This window comes from Sus scrofa, chromosome 18 (genome assembly GCF_054392235.1).
Source record: "Sus scrofa isolate SSC_HxYL_T2T_F1_AM1 chromosome 18, Sscrofa_HxYL_maternal_Yorkshire_Landrace_v2.0, whole genome shotgun sequence".
In the NCBI taxonomy this organism is placed as follows: domain Eukaryota; kingdom Metazoa; phylum Chordata; class Mammalia; order Artiodactyla; family Suidae; genus Sus; species Sus scrofa.
In genome coordinates, this window is record NC_139400.1 from 18,380,834 (window position 1) to 18,393,602 (window position 12,769).

Below are 12,769 nucleotides of genomic sequence, written 5' to 3' on the forward strand. Positions count from 1 at the left end.
GGATTGAACCCACTTTTGCAGTGGCTCAGGCTGCTGCAGTCAGGTTCTTTTCTTTTTTTTTTTTTTTTTTTTTTATCTTTTTGCTTTTCTATGGCTGCTCTCATGGCATATGGAGGTTCCCGGGCTAGGGGTCGAATCAGAGCTGTAGCCACTGGCCTACGACACAGGCACAGCAACTCAGGATCCAAGCCGCGTCTGCGACCTACGCCACAGCTCACAGCAGTGCTGGATCCTTAACCCACTGAGCAAGGCCAAGGATCAAACCCTCAACCTCATGGTTCCTAGTCGGATTCGTTAACCACTGCGCCACGACGGGAACTCCTGCAGTCAGATTCTTAACCCACTGTGCCACGGTGGGAACTCCTGTACACAACAAGATTTTAATATAACTTTTTGCTATAGCTGGAAGTATAAATAAGTCGGAAACTTTAAAATCAGACGGATGTACAAGACTGCATTTTGGTGGATATTGCTTCTATGGGTGTGGTGAAACATTAATATCCTTTCTATAATGTTTACATTTAGAAGTGTGGTAAGAGGAGGAGTTCCTGTCGTGATGCAGCGGAAATGAATCCGACTAGGAAGTGTGAGGTTGCGGGTTCAATCCCTGGCCTTGCTCAGTGGGTCAAGGATCTGGCGTTGCTGTGAGCTGTGGTGTAGGTTGCAGATGCGGCTCAGATCTGGCGTGGCTGTGGCTGTGGCATAGGCTGGCGGCTACAGCTCCGATTCGACCCCTAGCCTGGGAACCTCCATATGCCGAGAGTGTGGCCCTCAAAAGGCTAAAATAAACAAACAAAAAGAAGTGTGGTAAGACTAAGTGTTTTCTGAGCTCATGAAAGCGTGGTGTATCCTTAGGCGATACTTTATTTGAACCCGTGTGCTCTTCTTCCAGAGCCAAAGGTGAGGTTGACGCCTTTAGACCTGCACATCCCTCTGGGTCTCTGATGAGGATGTAGCAGGTGCCCCATGGCCCCAGACCTCCAAACAGGACTATTTCTAAATGTGACTAAGAGGCTTCAAGGATCTACACGACCTCTTTTTAAGCATCCTGGCCTGTTAGTTATTACTGAGCCATAATTGCTGCATTCAATTTTAGGGAGCATTTATGTTCACGACTACTAATAGCCTGTGAGGCATAGTCCTTGATTAATTATCTTTTAAAATGAAAAGCAGAAAAATCAGGAAAAGCCTTCCAGCTGTTTTGAGAAGGAAAAGCAGGAAGGAATATGGGGGGTAGTTCTGATGATTTTTCCCTTGTTTTAGTGTCTGAATTGCGGTGTCCTGTCCCCATCATCCGTATGGCGGTTCACAGTCAGGTAGCCTTTCTAAAAGGAAATCACGGAGGAATCTTTTTAGGGGAGGCAGCTCTCTTTTTGCAGAGACACGTGTTAGGATCCTGATAGCAGGCGGAGGGTACGTGGTAAGCAAGAGTGAGGTAACTGAGCTAACTTGGAAATGACTCTGATGGGGCTGCCCTCTTTGTGCTTGAAGGTGGCACTCTGCAGGGCTTCATCTCCGATGTGCTGCAGAAGAGAGCCCCCGTTTTAGCCCTCAGCCTGCTGCTGGCTGTCGGGTCCCTCGTTGGATACAGCCGTGAGTATTCCCTTGCCAGTACATTATTTTCCTGATCCCTTAGGTCCAAGGCATTTATTTGCCTTGAGTCAGTGATCAGCCGGGGGAGAGCAGCCGCAACAGCGTAAGAGGGGAACTTTGTGTTGTCCTGTAAAAGCGGGTGAGAGTATCATCACATAGTTTTACTTGTATTGGGGAGGAAACTGGCATCTCTCCTGCTTTGTTGGTTTGTTTAAAAGCTTGCTGGGGAGTGTATATGCTTTGTTTGCGGGTAGGCTCCAGAGGGACAGCATTAGAGCCAATAAAACAATAAAAGGGACAAGGTTTCAAAAGAGGAAAGATGGTAATTAGTAGGTTTGGTGTATGTTCCTTAAGATGCTGCTGAGATAGAAGTAGAGTTTTTCTGTAGCTTTTACAAGTCGCAGTAGCTTGAGCACCATGAGAGGCAGACATTGCAAATAAAAGTTGGGAGAGGCGGTGCTGGAGTGGATCCGCCTGTCGTCTGCGGGTATGATGGGTGAGGTCGCGGCGAGCCAGATCAGTGTGTGCCGTTCGGTGGAGGCACATGTAATGCGCGCTCCTCACAGCTTTGTCCTGTGTCTTGTCTTCCCTCACAGGTTCTCCAAACGATAAGTCCGTCAATGCCCTTCTGATGGCTGTCACAGGTAGGCCGGAGGGCTCTGTTGCACTGCACTCTCCCTCTATAAATAAAAAGGAAAGGAGGAAACTGATTTCTCCCTTATTTTGAGTAATGCTAAAGCCTTAATCGTGGAGAACTCAAACAGTTAAAAGAAAGATGCCTCAGTCTTGCTGTTATAGCCGCAGTCCCCCCTTTGTTTGGCCAGGGATCGAACCCGAGCCACAGCAGCGACAACGTCTGTCCTTAACCCACTGTGCCAGAAGGAAACTCCTTGAGAAGCATCCCTCTTAGCAGAGATTTTCTACGATTTTTGATTCTTGCCCCACCGAATTACTTCCAGAAGTGGCTTAGGAAGATGCCCCAGGGGAGGCCAGTTCACCAGCTTTCCCGAAGTCCAGTATAGCCAGTCCTTCCTCCTTATGTTGGAATTGGTCAGCTTTTCTTTCTCTCTCTCTTTTTTTTTTTTTTTTGGTCTTTTTAGGGCCGCACTCACAGCATATGAAGCTTCCCAGGCTAGGGATCAAATCGGAGCTGTAGCCACTGGCCTACACCACAGCCACAGCAACACAGGATCCGAGCCTCATCTGTGACCTATACCATAGCTTGTGGCAACGCTGGATCCTTAACCCACTGAACAAGGACGCAGGGATCGAACCTGCGTCCTCATGGATGCTAGTCGGGTTTGTTAAGCACTGAGCCACAGCGGGATCTCCAGTCAGTATTTTTTGCTTGAGTCCCGGATGAAACAGTTGAGGGCAGTTAGTGACCATGTTAGAGACAAATTCTTATTTTGAACCTGAGACCATGGGAGACTGGGCGGGGGCCCTGCTGCCTGAGGCACGTGGAGCCGATCCAGGCGCTGGACAGAGTCACGTGGGCCGACTCCTGCTCAGACCTTGGACGGCCTCCCTGAGAGCAGAGGCAGATGGAACGCCCTGCACCGTTTAGATCGCTTTTGCTCTTCTCCCCCTTTTTCTCCAGTATGTTTGTTTGGCTGAATCGGGGTAGTGTGACGCCCTGTGACGTGTCTCTCCCATGGAATTTGACAAGCTAGTGCAGTTAGTTGTCCGTGAATGCACGATTCACTGGATTAGAAAGGTGCGTGTTCACTATATATGTTTTTTAAATTTTTAAGTTTTTTTGGTATCTTTAGGGCCGTACCTGCAGCATATGAAAGTTCCCAGGCTAGGGGTCTAATGAGAGCTGTCGCTGCCGGCCTACACCACAGCCACACCCACAGATCGGAGCGGCGTCTGCGACCTCCACCACAGCTCATGGCAGTGCCAGATCCTTAACCCACTGAGCGAGGCCTGGGCTCGAACCTGCATCCGCATGGATGCTAGTTGGGTTCGTCACCACTGAGCCAAGATGGGAGCTCCCATATTTTTTTTTTTACAGAAAAGTGGATGCTGACTAGGTTGAAGATGCTCCTCTCTGGGGGAGTTTCCATTTTTACCGGTTCTTTCTTTCCCTCTTTCTGTTTTTCTCCAACATACCGATGAAGATATTGGGATAAGGATTTGCCTTATTCAGTAGATTCTTAGCATTGTCACAAATAGTGTCTTAGTAAGACCCTATTCTATTTATAAATTCAGGGTTTTTCATCGGCGGCCCTTCTAATATGATCAGCTCTGCTATTTCTGCGGACCTGGGTCGTCAAGAACTGATCCAAGGGAGCAATGAGGCTCTGGCGACCGTCACAGGAATCGTTGATGGAACTGGGAGCATTGGAGCTGCGGTGGGCCAGGTGAGAGAGCAGGTGACGCCTTGACTTGGGGTGTCCTGTCGTCCTGAATTCAGCGGTGAAGAGTTTACCTGCGGGACCACAGTAGGTGGCGCTCTTGTGCTGTAGCGCTCTGAGCCGAGAGCCTGGGGTTTTTAGTCTCCTCCGAGGTCCGCCTGATGACGTCGGATGCAGAAGGTCCCTCTGCATGTTTCAGTTCCTTCTTTCCTCTACTTTCTTCCTGTCTAGAAAGATGCTAACACCTCATCAGATCCTTCAGTCCCAGCCCGCCACCGCCTTCTTGCAGCCTGAACTTGGCACTCCACGGAGGCCAAGAGACACATGCTTCTCCTTATCCCCCACCTGACAGGCAGGCCCTGCCTCCTCTCCCCCACCAAACCCACATGCGTACACCCGTTCTGCACGTGCATCCCCACCAGAAAATGCCCTGGACCTCACAGCTGCCCTGAGTCGCTTTCTCTGCTTCCTGCCACTGTGTCTCAAAAGGCAGGCTTATGTCAGAATCATCTGAGCTCTTCATGCAGGTACAGGACACCAAGCTTACTCGAGACGTGCTGAGTGAGAGCCGGGGGCTTCGTCCCTCCACAGGCTCTCCCGGTGACTCTAAGGCGCTCTGAAGTTTGAGATCGTCTAGGCTGAGACTGGCCTGTTGTCGGTAGTCAGACCTATTCCCATGGATCTTTTTTTGCTTAAATTCAGCTGTACAAAGGTATTTCTTCTCTGGGGTGGTCATGAGTCCTGCCGCTCCTCGGGTATGGTGCTCTAGGTCATTGAGTGCTAATCGTGCAGAATATGGATTTGAGCATCATCTGCGTGGATAAAATAGTTGAAGCCGTGGAGTGATGGGATGTTCAGTGGGGAAAGGAAACACAGGCAGAACTGCAGAGAATGCTCAGTGGTCAAAGAAGCAGGAAGTCAGAACTTGGGGAGCGTGTTACTAAGATCATGGACGTGAGAGGCCAGAAGAAAGAAGGGGAGAAACAAGGCTCGTAGGTTTGACATGCAGATCATTAGTGGCCTTGAAGATTGCTGCCTTGCTTGCCTAATGAGGGTGGATCACTGCATGTCTGGTTAATGCGAGAGCAAGTAGTGAGGAAGATAAACCTCCCCGAGCCGTATATTGTATATTTATTTGTCAGTGTCTCTCTCTCTCCCCGTAACGTGAGCTTCACAAGGGCAGCTTTATATTTGTTTTATGTTCTGCTGTAGCCCCAGTGTCGGGAATGGTGCCTGGCACGCAGTAGACATTCAGATATTTGCTGAATGGTTATAGCATGAACGCTTGATGGCATCAGTGCGTTAGCATATTTGATTATGAGATTAACAGGAAAAAAAAAGTAACTTGGTAAAGATGGGAGAAATTTGTTTTCTTTTTTTGTCTTTTTTAGGGCTATACCCATGGCATATGGAGGTTCCCAGGCTAGGGGTCAATCTGGAGCTGTAGCTGCCGGCCTACACCACAGCTCGTGGCAACGCTGGATCCTTAACCCACTGAGCAAGGCCAGGGATCGAACCTGTGTCCTCATGGATATGGGCATCCCTTTCTGAAATTACTGTGTATGAAGTTTTCCTTCCTAGCTAATGTTGTCTTCACTAATCAAATGCATAGATTTTAATTAGCACTTCAAGGACTTTCTTCTTGTTGAGAATGCCTGCCGGTGTTCAGATCCCTAACTGAACTTGGGTCCGCATTAGACTGACGTTCATGGTTTGGGGAGTAGGATCCAGAGTAAGTCGTTGTTAGCTTTACTCATCCCCCCGCCGTTTTGATTTTTGAATGATTTCCCATTGCTTGAGGTATGAAACCCCAAACTCCATGACTTGATATTAAAAATTCAGAGTGCTGGACAAATCTGACTAGCATCCATGAGGACACAGGTTCGATCCCTGGCCTTGCCCAGTGGGTTAAGGATCTGGCGTTGCCGTGAGCTGTGGTGTAGCTCGCAGATGTGGCTCTGATCCCGTGTTGCTGTGGTTGTGGTGTAGCCTGGCAGCTGCAGCTCCAAGTCAGTCCTTAGCCTGGGAACTTCTTTATGCAGCTCATGCAGCCCTAAAAGTACCAAAAAAAAAGCCATCAGCCTTGTCCCCAGCCACTCCCCTAACTCATACTGAGTAGCATTGTTCCCCCAACCTTTCCTTGACTTTCCACCAAAAAGCTTGTTTTCCCCCCTCTGGTTTCAATAGCGGTTGGTGCCTCCGTCTAGTAGAACCCTTGTCACAGTGTGTCACATTGATTGGTGTGTTAACCACTGAGCCACATGGGAGCTCCTTCATTTCTTCCACTTAAAATTTTGACTAGTAGGGTGAACATGGGTTAAACTCTTACATCTGTGGTCAATTGATTTTTGACAAAGGTACCAATACAATGGGGAAAAAGTGGTTTCTTCACCAACAAACAGTGCTGGAAAAACTGGATATACACAGTGCAAAATAGTGAATTTGGACCTTTTCCATATTCACTCAAAATGGATCAAATACCTAAGGAGCTAAAACTATAAACCTTTAGAAAGGACTTCCCATTGTGGTGTAGTGGAAGCGAATCCGACTAGGAACCATGAGGTTGCGGGTTCGATCCCTGGCCTTGCTCAGTGGGTTAAGGATCTGGCATTGCTGTGAGCTGTGGTGTAGGCCAGCAGCAACAGCTCCGATTCCATCCCTAGCCGGGGAACCTCCATATGCTGTGGGTGCGGCCCTAAAAAGCAAAAAAAAAAAAAAAAAAATTAAGAAATAAAACCTTTATAAGAAGACGTAGGCACAAATCCTCATGACAGATTATATCAGTGGTCAGTGAACACTTGAAAAGATGCTCATTCTTCTTGGTCTGTTAGGGAAATGCAAATAAAAACATGAGCTGTCATCACTTCACACCCAATTAGGATGGCTATAATTAAAATAAAAGTAACAAGTGTTAGTGAGGATGTGGGAAAATTCCCATACAGTGCTGGTGGGAATGCAAAATTACGCAGCTGTTACAGAAAACACTATGGTGGTTCCTCAAAAAGTTAAAGATAGAATTACCATGTGCCCTCGCAGTTCTCCTCCTCCATGTGCTGCACACGAAGAATTGAAAACAAAGATTCAGGCATTGGTTTGTCCATGGTCATTGTAGCAGTATAATAGCTGAAAGGTGGAAACAACTCAAGTGTCCATCGATAGATGAATGGCTAAACAAAAAGTGGTATCTTGCAGTGGAATATTATTCAGCCACAAAAAAGGAATGGAATTCTGATCCATGTTGCAACCTTGTGCTCAATGAAATAAGCCAGACACAAAAGGACGAAATATTGTGTGATTCCATTTAACGTGAACTTTAGCCAATTTGATAGAGACCACAAGCAGATAAGAGTTTGTCAGGGGTTGAGGAGAGGGGACCATGGAGAGTTCTTGCAGAGGTTTAATGGGTAGAGAGTTTCTGTTTGAAAATTGGTAGTGGTGATAGTTGTGTAATATCGCGAATGTATTTGATAATGCTGTTACCCACTGAAAGGTGGTTTAAATGGCAAGTTTTGTGTTACATGTATTTTACCGTAATTAAAAAAAAAGAAAATGGGGTAAAAGATATTGGATACTTTTTAGTAATTGAAAATGAAGGAAAAGATTTTGTTGTAGAGTGTCAAAGTCAAACAGTAATCCTATGCACAAACAGCGAAATTGAAAAATGAATGGTATGCTTTATTTTTTTATTTTATTTTTTGCCCTTTTAGGGCCACACCTGCAGCATATGGAAGTTCTCAGGCGAGGGGTTGAATCAGAGCTGTAGCTGCCAGCCTACACCACAGCTGTAGCAACTTGGGATCCATAATCCACTGAACGAGGCCAGGGATCAAACCTGCATCTTCATGGATACTAGTTGGGTTAGTTACCGCTGAGCCACAGCGGGAACTCCGAGAGTACCTTTATTGGAAGAAGGAATGATTAAAATTGAAGTGGCTCAGGCTATTCATTTTCCTCTTAAAAGCAAAGTAAGTAAGAGTAAGCCTTCTGGGCATATGCCTTTTGCTGTGCAGTTTTCATATTTGGACTCCACCAGCTTACCAAACGAAGGTCGTCCACAAAGCTTGAATAGGAGCCTGTATTTGAAAAAGCTCCATAAGCTGCAAAACATACAAATCCTAACTCCCTTCTTCTTTTCTAGAAGAGCCCCGTTTAATCTACGCTTTAGCTACTTCATGTTATTAATTTGTAAAGGGTTATGTTGTGATTTCTTTTTCTCCTTCTTAGTATTTAGTCTCTTTGATCCAGGACAACCTGGGATGGATGTGGGTGTTCTACTTCTTCATTCTTATGGTAAGTGTGTGCTTTTTTTTTTTTTTTTTAACCTAGTCATTTTAAAATTAAATTCGTTCAAAGCATTTACTTAAATCATCTATTTCTTTTTACATACAAAATAGTCCTTTTTTGTTGGGGACTAATTGACTTAAAATAAATTGCACATATTTACCGTATAAAATTCGGGCGAGGTTTAACCTATATGCATACACTTCTGGGAAACCATCCTCGTGATCAGGACAGTAAACAGATCCCTCCCTCCCAAAAGTGTCCTCAGGGCACTGTTTCATCCTTGCCTCCCGCCTCCCTCTACCACACCACTGCTGCTCTGCAGGTAAATGCTGATCCATTTTCTGTTGCTATAGTTGGTATTTTCTTGAGTTTAATATAAATGGAATCGAACCCTACCTATTTTTACCTGTTTCTTTCCAGTCGGCGTAATTATTTTGAGATTCAAATAGATATATACTTGTTGTTGCACATATCAATAGATCATTTCTTTTTATAGTTAAATCACTTCTTAAACCAGCAAAATTGCTGACTGTTTTTAAAGATTCTTTTGTGAAAAGTAAAATTTTGTCATTCTAAAAGGCACATTCTTGGAGTTCTCTTGTGGTAACAGCAGGTGAAGGATCTGGTGTTGTCACTGCAGTGGCTTGAGTTGCGGCTATGGCACAGGTTTGATTCCTGGCCCGGAAACTTCCGCACGTCATGGGCACGGCCAAAAAAAAGAGATACATCCTTTTTTTTTTTTTTTTTTTAAAGGTAAAAAGGCCTGTTAGTTTGTCCTTGGCTTGAGTCTAAAGAGTATTATCATTTATAATTTCAGAAAAAAATGATAAGAAACTTAGATTCCCAACCATTAATCAGGGTACTATTCCAGGGCACACTCTGCTAGATAAAATTTGTGCGAGTTCCTGTCATGGCTCAGCAGAAACAAATCTGACTAGCATACATGAGGACACAGGTCCGATCCCTGGCCTGGCTCAGTGGCTTAAGGATCTGGCATTGCCTTGAGCTGTGGTGCAGGTTGCAGGTGCATTTCAGATCCCGAGTTGCCGTGGCTATGGCGTAGGCCAGCAGCTATTCCTCTGATTCCACCTCTAGCCTTGGAACCTCCATATGTTGCGGGTTCAGCCCTAAAACGACCAAAAAAAAAAAAAAAAAAAGTGTGTGTGTGTGTGTATAAATACACGCCTAAAATATATGTAAATACACACACACACACACACACACACACACATATATAAAATTTGGGGATTCTGAAGGAAATCGCAGTGAACTCCAGGCCACATAGGGTTAAAAAAGAAGCATTGCTATAATTAACAAGATGTGCTGTACGAGATGTAAAACGAACCTTAAGTCTCTTGAGAAACTTGTTGTTGTGTCTTAGACGTTCTTGGCTGGAGCTCTGTACTTTCTGGGAAACAGCCGATACAGAATACAGCCTTGTGCTTTTAAACCATTGCTGTCTGTTGAATAAGCATCTGACATCCTCTTATCACATTATGGAGCCAGTGCTCAAGACAGATCTACTTGAGAGTCTGGTGAGGGCTTCGTCCTCCAGGAATGCATTCAGTATCCTGTGCCTAATTCTAGGGCATCCTAGTTGGAGGCAGTCTCCATCCCTACCCCTACCCCTACCCTGAGTCCAGACGCTGTCCTTCAGCCTTGTCCAAGGAGCCTTGGGTTAGCTCAGCACCTAGAATTCCCTGGAGCTGACTTAGGGCTTATGGTCTCTGCAGTCACAAAGGATGCTTTCTTCTGCCCAACCGCCTTCTGGCTTCTAAAGCCTGGGCCCTCTAACTCTGTGTTCGGCTTCTGGCATCCATGCTACGTAGAGGAAGATGTCTCCTGAGGATCCTGCTGGTATGATCATACTGGAAATTGTAATAGAAAACTGAAATCTATCAGAAGGAACACTGTTTTTGTTTTTTTTGGTCTTTTTGCCATTTCTTGGGCCGCTCCCATGGCATATGGAGGTTCTCAGGCTAGGGGTCGAATTGGAGCTGTAGCTGCCAGCCTACGCCAGAGCCACAGCAACGCAGGATCCGAGCTGTGTCTGTGACCTACACCACAGCTCACGGCAACGCTGGATCATTAACCCACTGAGCAAGGCCAAGGATCGAACCCGCTCCCTCATGGTTCCTAGTTGGATTCGTTAACCACTGCGCCACGGCGGGAACTCCAGAAACACTTTTAAATCCAAGTTCCTATCCGTTTTCTGCTCTGCCTCTGGCAAATTATTTGTGTACCTTAGTTCTTTGTTAGAGACTGTAAAGTATTTTGTAATAATAACTAATTTTCACAATCATTGTCTAATTCATTAAAGACTGAGTTATCCTTATACAACGTCAAAATGGATGTTAATTGTCCAAATGCATTATTCTGTTCAAAACATGATGCTCTAACAGAATTAAATTGTCACTGCATAGTTAATCCTTTTTTCTCTTCACAGACAAGTTGTACAATTCTATTTATTTCACCATTAATAGTGAGGGAAATATGCTCTCTCATGCAAAGACGACCAGCTCGCTTATTGAGAGAGTGACCGGTGCCCACAAAAGAACGAGAATAATAGGAAACACATCCGGAACTATTATTTCTTTTCATTCACCCTCTTTTGGGGTTGTCTTAAGAACTCCAACATAACCTCAGATTGTCAAGCCTCTTTCAACAGTATCAGCCGCCTGAGATGCTAACCAGCAGGAAGGCTGGGCTGTTTTTCTACACTACAGGAACTATTGATAATGATTTGTGGTGGTGTTTCATGAATGTACTGAATGGCCTATGAAATGAATCTGCCAGGTCTTTGTTGGCCTGTGGAGGTTTATCCCTTTAACCTTAAATGCTGTGCTGGACCTGGATCCTTGTTCTCCAGCCTGGAGAGCTGAGGGACCATGAGGCAGTCGTGCACAGTTTACATCAAGGACGTGCTCCATGATTAGAGAGCATCATTGCATTTTGCTTCGGTAATGAGTTTGCAGAGCGTGGCTCATCTTTGAAGCATCAGATCCTGATCAAATAGTGCAGCTGGATCCAGCATAAGCCTGCCTTGGACAGAGACTCCCTCTGTGAACTGCAGTGGGAAAAATCACACTACATGCGGATTGGCCCAGTCCCTCTGTATCTGTTCTGAAGCCATTCAGCTCCAGAAACAGAAATATCTTGACACAATTGTCAACTTGTTCTCCTCCGTCTTCGTGGAGAATTATCTTGGGCTCCTGCAAGTATTTAGTCTTCCTTTCAAGGACCATAAGGTACATCACTGGGAACATTCCAGTGCAGAATTGACCACCCAAGTACTCACTTCCCATTTGTTCTCGGGGAACTTCGGGATCCACTACGAAGCGCATCGGCTTAGCCCTGTTTTCAGAGGATTGATCTCTGTCCCAACCGGGTTCCTTGAGTTACCTCAGCAGAAGAGTAGGATTAGAGAAAAAGGAAAGACCTTTTGGCCCTTCAAGCATTAAGGATGTGGTACCACATCCCACGAATGGATTGCTGGGGCTGGAGGGTATCTAGGTGTCTGTTCTTTAGAAGTTTGTAGAATGTATGTCTTCAAGGCTGTGAATTCTGTACTAATTATTTTAAGGTCATTCTGTAAGTATATGTTAAATTATATAAGTGAACAGGCGAAAAATGTGCAATCCTGAGGACTGCCTAATTTGCAAAGGGTTCAGGAATATTTTTCAACCTCTTGGTTTATACCCTGAAACACGGTATGTTTATGAACTCATTACTGAATCAAGCAGATTTCCAATCAGTTGATTACAGACAAAAAGGGAAAATATGAAACACAGAAAAGGAAAATAAACTGACTTTTATAATAAATGCCTGTCCATCTGGTTATTTTATGTATACTCTGAGCTCCGCGTTGTGGAATATGATTCACGTCTTATGGTTTCCCGCTACTGAGCGTCGCCCGGTGATCCTTCACTGACCCTGCGGTGTCACCAGATTTTGCTGATCTTCCCCTCCAGTTGCTGAGAGGGCCCCTTTTCTGTGACATTCTGTGAAGGCCTTCCCTTCCCTTTGTGGAAGATGGTGCTAAGTTTGGATGAGTTGCCCCCTTGTAATTTAAGAATCATTAAAACGAATCGCATTTTGATGATTGAACCTCTTGCTGACATTGGCTGAGAGAGTTTCCGTCCCCACCATGTCATCAGTACGGTCACATCTTCGTATCCTGACTCCAGCTATTGTTTTCTTGTCCAGTTTAAACTTAGCTGGGCGGAATATTCCTCTGACCTCTCTGTAGCCCCCATGCTGGACCTGAAATGAAATTGTAAATAAAATATATTTCCTATTGTCCTGGTTCTGACTGTCTCCTTGCAAATTAGCTTTAAAGAACTCCTAAGGGTTGGCGTTCCTGTTGTGTGGCTCAGTGGTTAATGGAGCATCCATGAGGATACAGCGTTGATCCTTAGCCTTGCTCAGTGGGTTAAGGATCTGGCATTGCTGTGAGCTGTTGTGCAGGTCACAGACTGCGCTCAAATCTGGCATTGCTGGGACTGTGGTGTAGACTGGCAGCTGCAGCTCTG

The 12,769-nt window shown here is 45.4% G+C and overlaps 1 protein-coding gene across 14 annotated transcripts in view; it reads left to right on the forward strand.

Annotated features, from left to right (window-relative positions):
- SLC37A3 (solute carrier family 37 member 3) overlaps positions 1-12,544 on the forward strand; it is a 398,944-nt gene extending 386,400 nt beyond the window's left edge. For 3 of the 14 annotated variants that reach the window (XM_085004806.1, XM_085004808.1, XM_085004807.1), the window contains 5 exons: positions 1,492-1,593; positions 2,190-2,237; positions 3,808-3,959; positions 8,178-8,243; positions 10,684-12,539. In XM_085004806.1, coding sequence (XP_084860932.1) covers positions 1,492-1,593; positions 2,190-2,237; positions 3,808-3,959; positions 8,178-8,243; positions 10,684-10,776 — 461 coding nt within the window. In that variant the 3' untranslated portion in view covers positions 10,777-12,539. 14 annotated transcript variants of the gene reach the window in all.
- The last annotated feature ends 225 nt before the right edge of the window (positions 12,545-12,769 follow it).